This window comes from Plodia interpunctella, chromosome Z (genome assembly GCF_027563975.2).
Source record: "Plodia interpunctella isolate USDA-ARS_2022_Savannah chromosome Z, ilPloInte3.2, whole genome shotgun sequence".
NCBI classification, from domain to species: Eukaryota; Metazoa; Arthropoda; class Insecta; order Lepidoptera; family Pyralidae; genus Plodia; species Plodia interpunctella.
In genome coordinates this window covers 826,975-846,634 of record NC_071324.2, presented here as the reverse complement: position 1 = coordinate 846,634, position 19,660 = coordinate 826,975, and the positions used below count along the sequence as shown (strand labels likewise).

At 36.9% G+C, this 19,660-nt stretch overlaps 1 protein-coding gene across 1 annotated transcript; it reads right to left on the bottom strand.

The window, feature by feature from the left end:
- Positions 1-733: 733 nt before the first annotated feature.
- On the bottom strand, positions 734-12,082 carry LOC128683254 (sodium- and chloride-dependent glycine transporter 1-like). The gene is made up of 11 exons (XM_053768678.1): positions 11,909-12,082; positions 10,809-11,046; positions 10,080-10,225; positions 9,368-9,408; positions 8,526-8,618; positions 7,944-8,198; positions 7,256-7,460; positions 5,679-5,895; positions 5,205-5,467; positions 2,962-3,126; positions 734-1,134 (listed from the first exon to the last, which is right to left on the bottom strand). The coding sequence occupies exons 1-11, from the start codon at positions 11,930-11,932 to the stop codon at positions 883-885; spliced, it is 1,899 nt and encodes a 632-aa protein (XP_053624653.1). The 5' UTR covers positions 11,933-12,082; the 3' UTR covers positions 734-882.
- Between the last annotated feature and the right edge of the window lie 7,578 nt (positions 12,083-19,660).

Here is a 19,660-nt window from a genome sequence, read left to right as displayed (position 1 = left end):
TCGGCGTACATTGTTGGTTTTTAATAATTGTGGTAAATAAAATCAATTCAACAAACTACCAATATTCATCCATTCGCGTCGGCATCTAGCCGAGTACGGCGATAGTGTCGCCGGTAGTATAATAATTGAATTTAAGCATAGATCAACAAAAAGAAAAACGATAATAATACCCGATGTTTAAGACATTAGTTGCCTAAATTATAATGATTACGTTACTGATAGATGCACGCGACTTTGTTCGCGGACTGTATTTGTTTTTGCATGAAATAGGAACATTTGTTTAAAGCAACTCGTTTGTAGAACATGCCGTTATCTCGGACACACGGATAATACAGAAATCAATCATATTCACAGATTTGGTACATACTGCGGTGTGTACTCGAGCAGGTCATTGACCACATAGTACCTAAGTCAACTTAAGTACTTCTCGAAATGTCTTTTCTTTCTAGAGTTAAAACTGTATTATAATTGTATAGAAACGATGTTATTATTAAATAGCATACTAATAGTTAATAAAGTTATGAAAATAACCCGATTTGTCATAATTAAGTTTATGCTTATTATATTTTTGTAAATATTATATGTATTATACTCCTATAATTTTTAGCGTATAACTGTCGCGGAATTATTTATTGACATCAAAACTGCTCATAAATTTGGAAGTCTATAGGTTCTCCACGTTTAAAAAAATATAACAAAAAAAAATTAAAAAAAAAACAAAAAAAGTACAAGAAAAAAATCTCCGTAAATTCCACCTTTAAGGGCGAAGTCGCTTAATACTCATATATCCCTCTGTTATTATTTTAGCGTAAAAATCTTCAGTTTTCTCATATTTTTTCGCACGCATAAAAATGATAAATTTCAAAAGTTTTCCTTATTTAATCACTTAGCTCTATCAATAACAAGATTCTTAATATCCACTACATTATTATTGTCCTCTTTGAGAGACGCGAGGGAATCCAGAGGCGTGAGGTAAATGTTGCTGGACCTGTGCCTCCCCGCGCCCGCCCAGTCCAGGGATTTGGACCGGGATTTCGGGAACAGCTGTTGTATGGTCTCCTCCAGGTGCTTCCGTCTCTGGATGGTGTACAACCAGTCGTCTGAGTTGGAGCGTGGCTTGGACTCAGCGAGGACCTGGAAGATATAAAGAAAAGTCTTCCTGAAGATAATATTTTGCGAAAATAATAAGTACCTAGCCTAAAGCTAGCCTCTTCTTTATATTCGTATTCCACATGGGTGAGGGTCGTGGTCATTATTAGTACAATTATACACACACAACAATTTTCTTGGTATTAGTAATGGAGTGGTTTGCCATTGCCTTCTCCATTTCACACACAAGTTAATAATCAACCAGTGGGCAGGTTTCCTCACGATGTTTTCCTTCACCGGAAGCAAGTGGTGGTCGATGAAAACTACTATACATGAGTCAGATTGGTATACAAACTCATGTGGCACGAGTAGGATTCGAACCTGGGACCTTTCGATCCACAGGCGGGCGTCTTAACCATTACACCACCACCGCTTCCGCGCCTAAAACTAGCCTACCTAATACCAAATTAGTGTTAAGGAGAAAACTTGTGAAAAAATCTTTAGCTGTCTTACGAATTATGGTATACAAAATTAATCATTAGGACTTGGCGAGAACATTATAAAAGAGCCGAATTCACTACAACGATCTTTACATTGTAGATCGTTACGGCCGAACTCGACTAGAAGCGCTGTGCTATGCTGTCAAAAAAGCTACTAAATTCTACCGTTTTAGGCCGTCCCAGCACGGGCCACTGCGCGACCTATATATACCAATTCAAATTCAAATTCAAAATTCTTTATTCAATTTAGGATGATATAAACCACTTATTGACGTCAAAAAATTACTTAAACTAAGTCTACTGCCGGCTTCCAAAGCGCAGGTGAAGAAGAAGCGGCGCAACAAAACTTCACCGCAACCTTTTCTCCAAGGACGTCAATTAACAAATATAAGTCTTATACATATATTAAAAATTTGGAGGACGAAATTACATCATTATTAAAAATGTCAAAATTTGAATGAATAAATAAAAATAAAAGTTGTATTTCCAATAAAATTATTCATATAATTTGTAACTAATGATAATTCAAACGATATTCAATTGATCGAAAGTTAGTCTCATTTTGCACAGCATAGCACAGCTTCGGTCGAGTCCGGCTCTTACGCCGAAGCGCAGAGTCACGTATAATTTCTTTAAAAAAAGTATCATAACTAATATTTATGTAACTTCCTTCAAGTATTTATATAAATAACTCCGAGGAAGTTACGGACCAGAAGGCAATATAACATGAATTTTTACGACACACCATGTCGAAACAATACTAGGGACTGTTCAATCACGCGAATAATAAATTAGGCAATAAGAATACTCGTGAAACATTACAATTGATCATATTTTATTTTTATCGAATAGAAAAATCGACAGATGTTAAAGTGGCGATGGCGACCAATCAGATAGATTGGGTCAGCCCCAAAGTTATTCGGAGACGTGTATTATTAGATACTAATAGCAACGGTAATATATTTTAAAATATATATATATAGCTAAAAATCCAACCTAACCGGGGTTCAAACCTAGAACCTTCGTTGTGGCTGTCTAAGGACGGGACTAATTTCATTCGGAAAGTGGTGGAGTCATTTAAGAACCGCTTCGCCACTGATATTCTTCAACCCAGACGTCATTATTTCAGCCTATTTCTGCTACATATACCACTAATCGCGAACGCCACAGTCATCTGTTGCGTGTATCATTACAAATTAAAGAAATAGCATTATATTTTTTCTTCGTGGTTATCTTCCTCCTTGCGGCCTTGTGTTTACTATCTGTGCACTGTGTTCCGTCTGAATGGCGGCGCTGATTTGATATTCTGTGTGGAGTGAATCTGGAGGTCGTCGAAGGGGTAACAACAGATTTGATAAGAAAGAATCGTTACCTCCAAGTGTTTGGTGACGGAAGGCACAGTGTCGTTCAGTGAGTGCCGCGGGCGGTGGTAGGTGTCCCCGCCCCTCCCCTCGTCCCTTCGCGCCAACCAGTAGTAGTGAGTGATGGGGTCCCTGGGGCCCCAGTGCCGGGACGGCTTGAATGAGGCTTGCAGCTTCTGGATATACAGGGTCTTTCTCAAGGCGAGGGAATAGGCTACAATTTATAACCTCTAAAAATATTTGAATATACTTTTCAAATAATCATATGTTGAAATCATGAATCATATGTTAAATCACTCCAACCATCTTAGATAAATTAGGAAAAGAAATATTACTAAAATAATAATAAACCTGGTCATCAATTACGCAAAAATGAAAGATGTAAGCGTTTTATTTGAAATCAATTCAAAATTGGAAGTACGAGTACATTGCTGAACACAATTTATTGGCTTTGGATAATGTTTACCAATATACTCCCTAAAAGATTTTTTGAAACCCTGTCTATTTAAAATAAAATGATTACAGCGTTATTTTAGCATGATAGTTTATAGCATGATATATAATCGAGGTCAAAAGTAGCCTAAAGTAGTTCACTATCTAGCTCTCGAACTATCTCCATACCATATACTTACCTAAATCACATCGATCCAATACTGCTTTTTGAAATCAAAGAAGTCGAACCGATGAACTAACAAACTAACCCATCCACTTATCTCATGACTATGAGCCCCAATATCCCCAAGGTGTGAACACAATGGAACCTAACGTCCTAGTGTCGCAGGAAGCCCATATCATATGCAAGATGTGTCATGACTCTAACCTTAATAGTAGATGGTCTGAGATGAGGAAAATTCGCGTTGAAAAGAAAATTCGACGGAAGCGTCAGTCACTTGCGACATAACACAAGGCCAGACGTGGTCGTAGCGAAGGCTGAACCCAATATTAGCGTTTAACAAGACATAGGACAGATATCTTTTGTCAAAAAGAAACCGTTTGAGGCTGGTGCACACCGAATGCGTATGAAGCACGGTTGTATGTATTTACGTATTACATATTTACATGTGTACGAGTGAACGCATGCCCATTAGGTGTGCACAAGAAGAGAATATTCCAATATTCCTATGAAAACGAGAAATTACGGACGGAATTTTGACGATTACCGCACGAGACGAAGTCGTGGATAAATGCGGTGTTAACAAAGTGGCAAATGTTAGTTAATCATAAGTATGGTAATACAAATAACTTTATCTTATGACTATTCAAACACAAAAACATATTCACTAGGGTCAGGTGTTGAACTGTACAAATCACAATGGCATAGAGAGAACTTCGCAGAGCCTGCTTAACATAATTATAAGGTACACTAGTTATAAGGACATTTGTATAAGGCAATTAGGACTGATTTGCGTAATTATACAGTAATCGCTTAGCCGGCGACAAAGTAGCATGAGACCAGAATTTTAAAAGCACTTTTAGCTATGTGTTTTCCTCTGGTCACAGCTCAATAGTACTCTGCGCAGTTGAGGTCTGAGCGGTTAGTGCGGCTTTGTATTTCACTTCTCAGCATCGAATGGATTCGAAGTGAGGCTCAACGAACCAATCACATTGCAGTGTGGTTGTCGTTGTGTCATAATGGCGCAATGTGATTGGTTCGTTGAGTCTCACTTCGAATCGATTCGATGCTGAGAAGTTTAATGCAAACCCTCACTTCGTCCACTGTAACATGATAACGACCAAACAATGTTGTTTTGTAATTCGCGCGCTAATGTAATTTTTTTTCTTTTTGTTGATCTGGATGGTGGATGATATTCCATATGAATACAAATAACTACATAAAATGTATTTCCCAACAAATTATCATCTTTAAATTAAAAAAATCTATGTGCGAACGAAACAAAAATTTATTATTATTATCTAGTTGTAGATTGAGAGAACAGTGTCGACATTTTTAATAGTGTAGTAGTAACTAAATGTGGACTAAAATTGAGATACAATAATTCCGATGGAATTATTGGCAGCTTATTGGTTTTTCAACTAACCAATAAGCTGCTATTTATTCCTGCATTCAATTTAATTTTTAAAAATTGTATTGTAATGTGTTCGGAATAGAATAGGCGCCATATTAACAATTTGGTCGTTATATTAAAACATACATTATCGAAGCTAAAAGCGAAATTTATCTCTTGAAATTTGATCACATTCAAAAGCATCTTATCTTTGACCTTTTCTACTAGAACAATCATAGTGAACTTACCTCGAAAAAATCGTACTGCACTTGCTTCAACACGACCGCTGTCGCAAACACAACAAAAATTATAATCTCCAACACAAGAGTAGCACAGATGACGGTAGAAGTCCAGGGAGGGTCCACCCAGCTGGAGTCTAAGAGCTCGGCCGTTGTCCACCAGACTAGCAGGGGGGTGATGACGGCAGGAGCCACGTACCACCCCCAGCGCCAAACTTGGGGTAGTTTTCTCCCGAGCAGGAACTCTATATCTTCGATTAGATTCTTCTCGCCTGGAATTTGAAATAAAACTGTCATTTGCCTTCGTAGCTCTAAAGCGTATATATTCTGGGGATGTACGGTTTGTTATGAAATTTGATACACGGTTAGAATATAACCTGGAATAACACATAGTTTCCCACGGGAACCCGAAATTCCCACGGGAGCGAAGCCCCGGGGCGCAGTTAGTCTATAATAATATTACCTATAAATAATCTATCTTACCATAAATGCGTACAAAGGCGAGCACTTCCAACACGGTAGCAATGCTGACAAGCAGCGGCACCGCTATGTCTTCTATGACCGCCAGGGCAGGCAACCGGCCCGCCAGGGTGGCAACGGCAGCTGCAGCACCGACGCCAGACAATGCGGTGCTCAGGACACGCCATTTGTAACCGCCGATGCGCCGCAAGCGGTCGTATAGCGGGTAGAGCAGAATGAGCTGAAACGAGACACGTATTGTAAACAAATAGGTATATTTTATTCTTTACAATTGAATCAACATCATTACAAAAAAATAAGTTCACCTGTCCCGTCTTATTACATTCTTCAAAAATTCGATTACTACAAAAAGTACCGGACGAATTTTTATTACTTCTGACTAAAGTAATTTAAAAATTAAATTTATTCAATTCACCGGTTCAGAAAAAGTTTGTTACTTAAATATATATATATATATATATATATATATATATATATATATATATATATATATATATATCGTAGATTAACTAACACGATATTGTTGTTAATTGTTATATAACTATTTTATTGTGAGGTGTGTGGCGAATCTTTACATAATAAATCTCCAAGTTAAATCGATGGAATTGAACAATGGGCATTGAAATGGTTATAGTTCAGGACATTACAGCCACTGAATATGGGTGAATGGTCGAATAAAATCGCTCATGTCACAATCGCTCCACAAGATCGTCATGGGCTGACATTAACATGCGGTGAAGATTGCGTCCTGTGGCTATTTTTCTCACAGATATGTAATGTTCGCTTTACAAAGAAATTTCCGCACGCCTGGTCGATGTCTCCGGGGATACAAGGGCTGGTGACTATTTCTGCCAACGTTTGAGTTTAGCCATACAAAGAGAAGAAAGTTTACCGCACGACGACGGCGGATTTAGTATCAATTTTTTATTTAAATTCATTTAGTATTTATAATTTAGTTTTAATTTTTAATTGTAATCTGTGATTTTTTTATACTACGTACTGAGCTATAGCTGTAGGAACGGCCTCGGTGCGCAGGCACTGAACAACTTAAAAACAATAGATAAAATGGCGTATTTTGCGTCTGCGCACTATAGCATATATTATACGTTAAAATTTGCATCAAAGTTGACGGCGCAACCCACCCTTAGTAAATATAAAGGCAGGCGCAGCACGGCCGATCACACATAACAATTTCGGGTTGCGTGTGCGTCAGTCCTCTATTCAGTGTTCTAATGGGCTACTTTTAAGGAATGTGTCTGTCTTTGTGATTGGCACAATGGACCATAAGCTTTCATTAACTGCTATAGTAAAGAGTTGAAGTAATGATGACTTGAATACAGGAAACGTGTAAAAAATATTTTTATTTATGACAACTGATTTTATTTATTGTAAAAGAATCTGTTTGTCAGTTTTTCACACTACCAAGCAGTTAAGCAGCTTATTCACATGCCCGTGGTGTTGTCGTCGGTTGGCTGTGGTGTCCACTTACCATTGTAAGTGGACGACAACACTAGGGATTAACACGCGCGTTGTTTACTTTGACAACTGGAAACTAGCCTGTTGATATTTATAGAATTTACCATGGTAATGATGCCGGACAGGATGAGGGCAGCGAAGACCAGCAATGGCCAGACGAGGCTGAGCTGTGAGTCCTCCGCGACCTGGTACGTTATCACCAGCGCGGCTGCGCCCGTCACGTCCCGGTGCCCGCCCCCCACCGCCGCCCAGAACACCAGACAGCACCAAGAAGCTACAATGTTGCTGCCTGTGAAGAACAGCGTTGACCTGGAACATTTAACGAATTAATTAATTAAACTAATTAAATTAACTAATTAAACATTTACTTACGTAAAACATAAACAATATTTTCGATCTGCATGTCTCGCCATTCAGATGGCATGGATATATATATTAATAATATTTTTTTGATCAGAGATTTATTTATTAATTGTTGGGCGACACTAGATTTTCTCAACCAGCCATATAAGAAGTTGTAAAATGTAAAAAAATATATTTGTTGTTTTATTAGTGCAAAATATGAATAGTTAAGTTTTGTGTGATCCATATGGGTTATAGCCCGCTTGCGTGTTAACAGAATAAACTCGGGATAAATATTTTAACCATAGGTTGCTAAATGTCCAACAATAAGAATTTTACTGGTAGGATTAGCAATCTGAAGTCAAATTTTCAACATGCAAGTGAGTCTAAGTTTAAGTTAGGGGGTTAGATGTTCAAATTTTCAACTGTGCTATATAAGAGTCGACTCACCATTGGACACTTGTTGTGGCATAGATTGTGTCTCCCGCGGACACAAGATAACCCCCAGCAACTTGAGAAGACCACAGCGCCTGAGTGACCGCCGCGAACCACAACTGCGGGTGTCCCAGCTCCCTCCACTCCCATTCCATCGCAGCCAGACCGTGGACGTCGCCAATGTTAACCAGAACCACGATGGAAATCAGTAGAACGATTGGCCCCATCGGGTATAAGGCGTGTTTCATCGTTTTTACTGGATTAAACAGTCTGGAATGGATGGATTTAATTTGATTAAAATTAACATGACAAATTGACGTTAGATTAATATTTAAAAATTGGATTGTCGGCGCCTTACAGTTTTCTACGGTTTTGTGTATTTTCTCAAAAACACTATTTAATTACTTCATAGCGCCAAAGTCAAACACTTTTCTTATACCGCTTTTTTTATTATATTCGCTCTCTCACGTCACGGGGCAGTCTTTTTGACTAAGTTTCGAATAATGTATTGTAATGTGTGTTGTGAATTAATATTGATTTATATTGTAAATTTTACTTATTCAATAAATTTTACTGATTATATAATATGTTACTTACAGAAAAGGAAAAATTATCCAAAGCACTAGTATAACTAGCAACATGGCAATGAAGTATTCCGCTTGCTCGCTTGCCGGGCTCAGGAATGTTGAACTGAAACAATTACATTTTCTGTATTTCTTACCGCATATCACGGTTTGGTTGAATCAGATCTTAGACACGGAATAATTTTCTGGGGAAATTTTACAGACAAGGATTTAGCTTTCAAAATGCAAAAAAGGTTGTATTCGCGCAATGTTTAGTTTACAATGTATTGATAGTTGTCAGCTGCTTTTTAAACAACATAAAATTCTAACACTTCCTTCAGTTTACATACTTGAGGTTGCAATATTTGTTAAATGTAACGCTCATTTATTCCCATGCCTTTGTGATGTTGTGTTAAGGAATCATCGGGATAATTATAGACTATGTTTACACCCTCTAAAACGGCATTGCTTAGTAAAAGTATTGTATGTATGGCACCTAAAATAAATGACAAAATTCAACAACAAGTTAAAGATCAGAAATAAAATTTATTTAGAAAGCACCTCAGGTCCTCTGATTGATAAATGTTTATAATTTGAACGATTTTTTTAATGATAGATTTAGATAAAGATTTAGTTAATTTAGTTACTTTTATTTATTCGATTTTGTATTGCGGGATGACAGCATGTTCTCCATTTAAATTTGCACACCCGTGGACGGTGGAACATGTAGGATTAAGTTTTTCTTCTAACACCACATTGCAAAAAAATGTAAACTCATGTTTTTGCAAATAAATAATCTTTTTCTTTGTCTTTACCGAATGCTACCTGTATTGATTGTGTATAGTGTACAAATTAAGCAGTATAATAAAATCTTACTTCAAACAACTGGTTCCGTTGTAGAGATTTTGGTCTCCAACCTGAAATAACAATTTAATTCAATAAATTATTCACAGTAGGTATTCATATTTATGAAATACTGCAAGCGAGAAATCTGGTCAACAGTTGGTATGATCACCGCTGTCCACCACTTGGTCCGGTGAAGGAAAACATCGTGAGGAAACCTGCACTGGTGGACAGTTTAGTTCACTGGTGTGCATGCGACAACCTGCCACTGGATGGCGGTAAGTAATCGTAAAAGTCATGTCAGATACCTTTAGGCGACTTGAATAAAATCTGAAACCAGTGTTGCAATAACACACTCGATATGATGATAACCGCCGTCCAGGAAAAGCTGCAATGCCAGAGGGTTCACAGGAGCTTTGTCTAATTATAAAGCATGTTCACGGGATAACATTAATATTAAGTGGTGATTGTATGAGTTTGCTTAGCAATATGCGGGTTACAGTTACAACATTTGGCCCTGTGATTAAATATGGAAAGTTTCAAGTCAATTAGAAAGTCATTTAATCCAACAGAATATTAATGGCTTTATCATTATAGGTAGTCCACACTCCATATTAATATTATAAAGAGAAAATGTTTGTGTTTTTGTTTGTAATGTAACTCAAAAACTACTAACACGATTTTGATGAAATTTGGCACAGAGATAGACGAAACCTTCAAAAGTGATATAGGTCATTGTAATCACCTCTTCTGTAAGCACGTAATGGCTGCATTCAGCGAATGGTATGGCGTGGTTGGCGGTGTACAGGAAGTACGTGATGAGCAGCGCCACGTACACCACAGTGTACACTGCGCCTGCGCACGACGCCAGCAGCCGCAAGTAGCCCACGCCTGAAATTTAGCGATGCTATGTTTTATTTATACTATTGTTATAAAGAGGTAAGCGTTCGTGTGTTTGTATGTTTGAGTACGGTAATCTACGAAACTACCGAACCGATTTCAAAAATTCTTTCACCATAAGATCACATAATCCAAAATTGCTATGGGCTTACAGGCTGTATTTTATCTCAAAATTCCCACGGAAGCGAAGCCCCGGGCAACTTCTAGTATCTGATAAGAGTATTAGTGGAGAAGTGTATCCCCAGAAATGCAACAATTTTGAGTACACTTAAACCAATACTGAGTGCACCTTTTAGGAACAAATATTTTAAAAGGCAAGTATTCAGTGTATATAGGTTGTAATCTTCGAAACAACTCGACTGATTTCCAAAATTATTTTACCAGTATAAAGCTAAAATATTATTAAGTGGCATAAAGCACTATTTATCCTGATATTCCCACAGGAGTGAAGCCCCGGGACGCAGCTATTTTAATATAAATTAGTTTGTTTAATTATTACACAAAATATCACTTTTAATGTGAGTGGTGCCACAGATGCCTGTTGATGAACTAAAAAGATAAAATAAATGCCAACCTTTGAAGAAGGGTACAGCCCTCCAAACGCCGACAGTGTCTTGTTGACTGAGCTGGCCCACCGACAGCTGCAGCAGCGTCAGCGGGGCCAGCAGCACCAGCATTGCCGTGAGGACTACCCCGTACATCGGAGCGCCGTAACGGTACCCGTCGCGCGGCACGCGCCAGGTGCTGTGGAAGCTGAGCGCTGCAGCCAGCGAGCACAGGTGCGCGCGGGCCAGCGGCCAGTTCATCCAACTCTGGGCAACATTGTCAAGGCATTTGAAAAGCCTATTATGAAATATAATTACATAATTAAGTATATAATTATATACAGGTTGTTACAGTACGAAGTCACAGTCTACATATACTACATAAAGAAGTCGCGTCTGTCGGTATATGAGCGCGATAAACTTAAAAATTAACGGACTTTTGTAGGTACGCATTTCACCAATAATTATTATTACGATTCCCGAGAAGGTAGGTACACCCGAGCGTAACTGGGCCTGGCCTAATTTATAATATAAACTGAAATAAAATAGTGATATTAAATAAAACCAACGAATTATTAAAATTTAGTTAAGTAGGTCTAATGTAATACGTTTATTATGAGCAACATTGCGCTCGATGTCGATTGAGTAAGAACTATTCGAAAATCAAGCATACAGAATCCTAGACGAATATATGAGATACTTAAAGAATAAACAGAGACAACTATTTAAGTAATAACTTTCACTTAAATAATAACTTACATTATACAATATTATTGGGAATTGAGGAAAGTCACAACTTTCATTGAAAAATAAATAAACCACTTAGGTGTATTTGACACTAACGTTAGCTGGCAGTAACGAGATCCAATACATACCCGCAAATATGTTTCATTTCCACATTCGATAGCTCTGAATAACAAATCTCAAATTGCATAATCCCAGAAATGTTTATCAAATCAAACACTTCGCAAAGAGCACAAGATAAAAATGCACATAGGTATCAAAAAACATCTGTGTGTGTTTGTTTGTAATTTATGTTCCGAAAGGGGAGAATTCCGAAGCATAAATTACAAAAGAAACATTACCTTACAAAATACACAAAACAAATAAATTATTTAAAATTAAATACCTTTATCCTAATTTGGTCATACATCGCCGCAGATCACACTCCATAGTATCGCGACCGCCACACTGCGCTCCAAGATTTTGCAACGAATAGCCAAGATAGTACAGCTCTGCAGATAGCGTATCTTCCGATGAATTGATCAGTTTATCTCGTCGAGTGTGCACCGGGCTTATCTAACGTGCTATGTATGTTACGTTCTCCGCACGCCCTATCTAGCTAAACCCAAGCGCACATCGACGCCTCTCTGATAATGCATTTAAATTTTATCTTCAGGATTTAACTTTTTTACTCAACTGGTCAAAATAGTGTCATGATTTGTAGGTTTATATATTTATTTTCACAAATGCATAAAATATATATTATGTTGGACAATGTGAAATGTGATTGACAGACTGTTAGTAAAATTTAATTATCTTTCTTTGGAAAGGATTTTCGATGGAGTTATTTGAGAATAACTCTTTATTTCTTTTAATTTTCCTGAATGTCTATCTCTCTTTACCTTTTGGTTCCCTCGCAACTGCGAGGGACAAATGGAACATTTAAAGGTCTTATTTATGAAATCTATAAAGGCATCTCCTTATACGACTTCATCGGGAAGATGATAATGTAAAACAAACAGATATAAAGAGACAACTATCAATCTCAGCATGTATTTCGCGCCTATGCCAGTCTTAGGTACTTTGATTACAATCTGTGGTACCTACCTGCCAAATTTAATGGGAATTCATACGATGCGCATTGTGCGACTTTAAGCCTGTCAAGACGTCCAAACTCGATAGTTTGCAACATGCCATCTTTGAAAACATTACTGACATAGATTTTACCTCCCTATACAACAACACTTTTACTTTGACTTTTATATACTCTACGAATGCCCTTCTTGTTGGCTACACATGTATACAACCGGAACCTTGTAGCTTTTTTAATTAGGCCACCGCCCACGGCAATATTTTTTGAAACAGGAGCGATAAGTGGCTAGCTAGATAATTACCTCGAAAAATAAGCGCGTTCAAAATCTCCAGTCTTATTATATACATGTAGAAATAAAAGACTATTATAGTAGGTTTTTGTTAGTAAAGTGGAAATTCATCGCGTGTAGACTAGGCCTAATTTCCTTAATTGAATGTTTAATAACACGTATTGTGGCGAAACCCCAGCAATCCGTTCCATTAAAGGTTATTGAAAGGGCGCGAAACATACTGGAAATGAATCTAGCGTATTTAATATACCTACGTCACAGTGTTTACAAAATAAAGCTGAAGAATTGATTGTTTACCAGTCAGTTGGCACTTTTCCTCTATTAAGTTTTTGTGAAGGAGTAAAAGAAACATCAAACTTATTATTTACATGGGCCTATAGTTAATGCAGCAAATAGGTATATAATGCAAAATAGCAATGCATTGTAATAATAAACTTTGACTTGGACCTTTACTAACTGACCTATGGAATTGACAATTTCACGTTTAGTTTTCATTATAACGGTGGGTATGTAAATTTATTTTGATCGGGTCTAGTGTTAAAAAAAAACAAAGTAATACAGTTTCAAAGAATTTATTTAGAAACTTCTTATCGCCTAAACGTTATTTAAATTGATACATATAAGACTCCTAAAGTGCTCATAACCTAGCTAAAAGTAGTTAATAGAAAACTGCCCAAGTGTTTTCGGAAATTGCGATTCGAGATTTCAATAGCACCAACTATGCCCGAATCTATGGTAAATTAAAAAGTTAATTGCAACGTAGAGAAAAGGTCTTAAGTTAACTACAGATTTGAAGACGGACGGATAAGGTGAGGGAAGCAAGGCGTAGCTGTCTGTCCGGTAGCTAAGGCTGCGGGCGCGAAGCTGGCGACGAGTCTCAGCGGATATTCACTCCCGGCCGTTCGTGCGAGGTGCTTATGCTTTGGTCATACAGTTGCTGACGCGCCGTCGTCTCAAACTTCGTGCCCGCAGCCTTAGTCTTCTTTGGCATCAATGATGGCCGCAGAAGTAGCACTGTACAAGACTAAACTTATATACTTAGTCAAACAAGTTTAGACCGGTAAAATGCAACGTCTCCGGCTAAATCAGTCGTCCAACAGTCGCTGAAAAACACTGTAGTGTTTTGATATAATACACAATAGAAATAGACTATAATAACTATATAATGTGAATCATGTACAGGTTTATCGTATATAAACATTATAGGTATATGCGAGTGGACATGAGACAAACTACGCCACAACAATACACGTAAAACACAAGGGCATTATTTTCTGGAAAAGAAACACCGTCTTTGTGTGATTTTTGTAATTTATCTCTTTGGTGAACAAAGATAAAATTAAAATAGAGCCAAAAGTTAAAACAGGTGGGTCGACGTTAGTAGTGATTAGTCAACATAAATAACCACAATATTCACATTAAGAATCCCAAATCAATAATAACAATATGATCATCAAATGCGAAAGTGTCGCCTACAAAAATGTAACAGCAAAGTTACAAACATTTTCTTGTACGACTAGATCTAGGCAGGCGACAGAAGATTTTGAGAAACTTGAGATTTTATCAAGAACTTTATGTCCTTCCTTAAGGATTTACATTTTTTTGAAAATATAATGACAAACCACTACCAAAAGTAAGAAACTGATTCACATATTGTTCGCGGTGTAAAACATACACCATGCATGTTTTACTCAATATATCTGGTTTAAAACGTAGCCCCTACTTATTGTATGGTCATAAAATTACATAGACTACTGATTATTAAGGGTTTAAGAGGTTTTCAGTGAGATAACACATGATCCAAAATAAAGTTTATGTAAGATTTTTGTTTCAATAAACCAGTGATAAAATAATATTTCAATTTTTGAAGAGACCGTTTCGAAAAGTTACGTTTTTAAGATATGCTTATAGTAAGTCCCTGTGATAGAATATAGCTCGAAGAGTCGGAGTATGCTACTGGACACATCAATTGTTTCCACATTAATTTCTATTCTACCAGAACCATTGTCTTAAGAAGCCCCATTTTTGAAGCACAATTTTTTTAATCATTATGACAGCCTACTCCCATGACGTGCAGATGAAAATATCATGGGAGTACCTACCAATTCAATGAAAAATATACAAAGACAATGTAGCTTGACCTGGTCAAACATTAGAATTATTATTATAAATAAATTTTCTTATTAAATTTATTAAACAACAGCGACACTCTCTCAGAGAAGAATTAAAAATGACATTTCTATGTATATCCCATAATTCTTTTTAGCATTATTAATTCACGAAGGTAATGCTTCTGATAGAATATATTCACGAAAATACACTATTTGTTATAACATCGAGGGAATCGAGTCTTGCGACCGTGAAGCAGGGTACAGCAAGTGGCAAGACGGACAAACTGATATTTTACTGTAGATATAAATGTTGATATATGATTAAACATGACATCTAATTGAACTGGAAACCGCGGAGAAATTTCATCAGGCACAGCAAGCAAATATATGCAAATTAACATTTGATTTTCAACCAACATCACATTTTTCGATACTATTTTTTTATTTGGTGACTTTTTTATTTGTACATACCGATCAAAATGTTATCCTGACGTCATTAATTTTTACTCGATATCAATTAGTTTTGCAGGTTAACAATCAGAAAATCTTACTTATTTATCAACTAGCTTGCAACCTGATATTTATACGCAGTTTCAGAAAGCGAGAACACTGAAGAGCGCGTCCATGCCTCAACCGAAACTATCAAGCGATCAATACCAAGGGTCTGACAATGTACAAGCTAAATGAACTCTGCGAAATGAATCGTAAAGTTTAAAATAGCTGGCACGTTACAAGAGTTACGACCCCTGGCCCTAAGGGAGAATCTCTCAATTGACCAATGTCGTACAACTAACTTAGCTTCTTAATTTTCCAGTCAATCTCCCTCCTATCACTATGATAACGTATCGCCAAAACAAATGTTTGAGGCACTCTGTTCCTTAGCAAATTTGGAAGAAAACACAACCTCTCCCAGAATTACTTCTTCAAATAAAAATAATAATACCGTTATTGGGAAGCCTCGATTAGCTAAAAGCTTGAATAAAGCTGATATGGCGAGAGAACAACACAAGAAAAAGAATAGAACGTATAAGATTGAAAAAAATCGGAAAAGGCAAAGAAAGATGTCAACACATGACAATTTCGTGAAATGTACCTGCCTAATTCGCTAAAAAGACATTTAGAGGAGGGAAAGGAAAAATAGAAAAGGGAGGAAAGGCCCACATAACATGATATATTTGTGAAATATTACTAGTTCGCTTGGAAGAAAATTAGAGGAGGGAAAGGAAAAATAGTAAAAAGGACGGAAGATCCACATGACACGACAAGTTTAAATGTACCTAATTCGCTAGGAAGAAATCTATAGGAGGCGAAGAAGGGTCTCAGGGTTAGTGTCATATAGGAGTTTAAAATCTATAGAAAAAAATAGAAAATACACTTACAAAGTGTTGGGAGTAATGACCTACTAAACAATTGAAAAAGTTTAGTCGCAACTATATTGACATTACAAATGATAGTCGAAATATAAATCATATCAAAACTCTTGAGAATATATGAGCAATTCTGAAAGAGGCCTCTGCTGCCTCCATTTAGACAAATTTGAACAATAAAGTTTTTAAATTTATCCAAATTAATACACGCGATCGTGATTTTAACACACTTATGTATAAGTATCAATCGACAGTTTTGAATCCAAAAATATCTAGTTTTTCTTATCCGCGGAGTTATGGTTAACTTTAATATTTATGTCAACAACACTGAAACGTGGACTAACTTTTTGCTACAGTTATATCAAGGTTGACGGTAAAATATAAACCCTTGCATGAAAATACCTACGTTTTGAAATGCACGTGAAATTGCCTTTAAGGTTTAATATTTTACAAACGACCCTACCTATACCTGTATATTTAAACTGGGTAATCAGAAACGTAGGTAAATGTGAAATTTTATATTGTATTGCATACAGGCCAAAGCGGCACTGCAAATAATTTCGATATAATAACCGTGTGCTTTTAACCAATTGATTTGAAAATTAGACGTAATCAAAAGTTTTGTCATTTACCTGTGTTACCCAAATATACTGTCAACGCGTAAGCAACCATTTAACATCATAAATGCGTGGCTATGTCTAGCCAGTCAGCATACCAGAAGCATGTAATCTGTGATCTCAGATGACGCTAGTGAGCGTAGGTCTTATGTCAAATCGTGTAAGTAATTTGAGGAACTAAGTTATTTTCCCTTGTTTAGAATTTAATTTTTACTAATTTAACTTTTTCAGTTAAAATATATTATTTTCCAGAGTCAAACCTATCTAACACATTAAATAATTACATAACTCTTATATACTCCGAAAATACGATTCGGTTAATTACAATTCAGTCGTTTTTACAACGATATTGCGCATAATACAAAAATTATATAAGATAATACGAAATACAATGTTCGGACATGTATATGGGGTCTATAATGATTTATATCGATGAAATTAGCCCGTATCACGTTTAAGATTGTTTAGATCATAATACTGTCAATTTGACTAGTTTAGAATGTTCAAAATATAAACATGTAAATTAAAATGTAGTCTCTCATTGAAGTGTTATTATTACAATCATGTGTCTCAGGTCACGCAGCACGCTGCGTTAGTACCTGCGTTTGAGCTGGGACGCTCGGGTATAAAATTGCACAAGACACGTGATGAGTGCCGTATTTTTTAAATGGAATTTGACTCGTTTGATGTCACTATAAAAATAAATAAATAAAAATAAAAAAATAAAAATCATTTATTTTCAGACCATAGATCCATAGTTTGTTAGTAACAATAAGACTTATAGACTATGTTAGTAGGTATAATAAACACAAGAGGTTTATCCTGGACAGATAGGCTCACTGTTACCTTGTCACGTGCAGCTTAATGAACCTGCCAACCAGGGCTGAATCGAGACGATCACCCACCATCCTCAGGACTCGGTTCGAGCTCCATCGCACCCTGTTTACCAGCGAGGCAACCTTTTTTCGCATTAATGCGTAAAAGTCATCCACGCTGGCATCGGCAAACATACCCGATGCACTACAGTAGCGTGGGAGCCGGAACAGAGCCCTGAAAATGTTGTTGTAAACTATAGTGACACTACTATAACAAAAAAAAAACAGACCAACGTTCCCACAGTTAGCATCACCACTGTGCGGGTCCGATGGTTATACACGTGAACTAAACACACCCAGAACAAACAGCTGTGACAAAAAATAGCATAATATTTGCAGTGAAAACATAGGAATACTTGTGATCAAACACATTATGTCGTGAGATCACACAAATATAGTTCACATTAATTGCCCGCTAATAAACATCGAACCCAGGACCTCAAACCATCGAACCCAGGGTCGTTCAAAGACTGCCGTTATTGAACTACTTAAATTGAATTGAGCAGCCATAAGTCATGGGGCGTGAATAGTCAATCCGTAATATGTCGAGGCTTCATCAGTGTTCTTAATTTTGATGCCGATAAATCACACGTCGTTACTGTCACTGCGCTTGTTTCATCCGTCTTCGGAAATAAACGTACTTCAGTTTCGTCCATAACTCCTTCAGTCGTTACCGATAATGCTTAAATTTTTGTTTAATTTAAATATTTGTTCATATTGTACCAAATCAACGAATTTTCTTGATTTCTTTCTTCCTGATATTCTTCTTCTTTTCTCTGCTGAATGACCTCTTCTTATGGTAAGTCTCTCTAAACTTCCTTTCTAGCGTTCGATGTTCATACCCGCTACATATCCTGCCCATGTACATATGTCATCGTGCTGATCGTCACTTCCACAGTTTGATCGTTTCCATTGCCATTTGCGCATCTCAAAACAACGTCACTTATTTGGTGGCCTAAATAACTACCTCGAATGGTCCAACATTCAAACTTTGATGAAGCAAATTCGCATGTTGTTGTGCGAATACTTTTCGTCCCCTTGCGTCGTAGCGGATATTTTCTTCCTTCCAAGGCATTCTATCTGATGCCAAATCCATAATACAAAGCAGATAATTACAAATCCGAAATATAGTTCAAGAGTGTACAGTAAACTATTCGTCATTGAATTCTCATCCCGAAAACATTACCTTAACCATCAATGCTTTATGAGATACATAAATGATTTTGTTGATGAGCAATTGTCTAACGCCGTCGTCGTCACTATAGTGACACTACAAATAAAAAGACCGACGTTCCCACGATAAGCCTGTCAATGCCGCGGGTCAGATAGTCACAAGCACATCGAACTAAATATACCATGCAATAACTAGAACAAACAAGCACCGTTGGTATATACCACTTGGCGTGCACGTCCTCAAATAGATTTAAGCAGCCATATCACACGACGTGCTGATGTTAATCAATCCTCATTTTGTCATCGATGATGTATCAGGAGTACGACCTCTTAGTTCTCGAGGTATTAATCAATCAATGTTAATCGCTTCTTAAAATCTAGTCAGAGTAAATTCATAAAATAATGACATATTCTATTTGTGGAAGGCAATCATGCACTTAAAAATCAGTCACCGCGAAGCCCGTGTTGAATCAACTTCTATTATTACAGACAGAACAGAGCATGGAAATTTTGAACACAATTCAAAATTTAAGATGTACAAAACAATAGACGATCGTGATACGGAAAATTTAAATGTTATGCATCTCTGTTTACGTTAGTGACAGATTAGAGACACACCAAAAATATGAAAGT

Coding starts and splice junctions, on each gene's coding strand:
- LOC128683254 (XM_053768678.1), bottom strand. CDS start 11,932: ATGTATGACCAAATTAGGATAAAG. Junction 10,226..10,808: donor GGCTGTACCCTTCTTCAAAG/GTTGGCATTTAT, acceptor GCTAAATTTCAG/GCGTGGGCTACTTGCGGCTG. Junction 1,135..2,961: donor CCGTCACCAAACACTTGGAG/GTAACGATTCTT, acceptor TATATCTTCCAG/GTCCTCGCTGAGTCCAAGCC.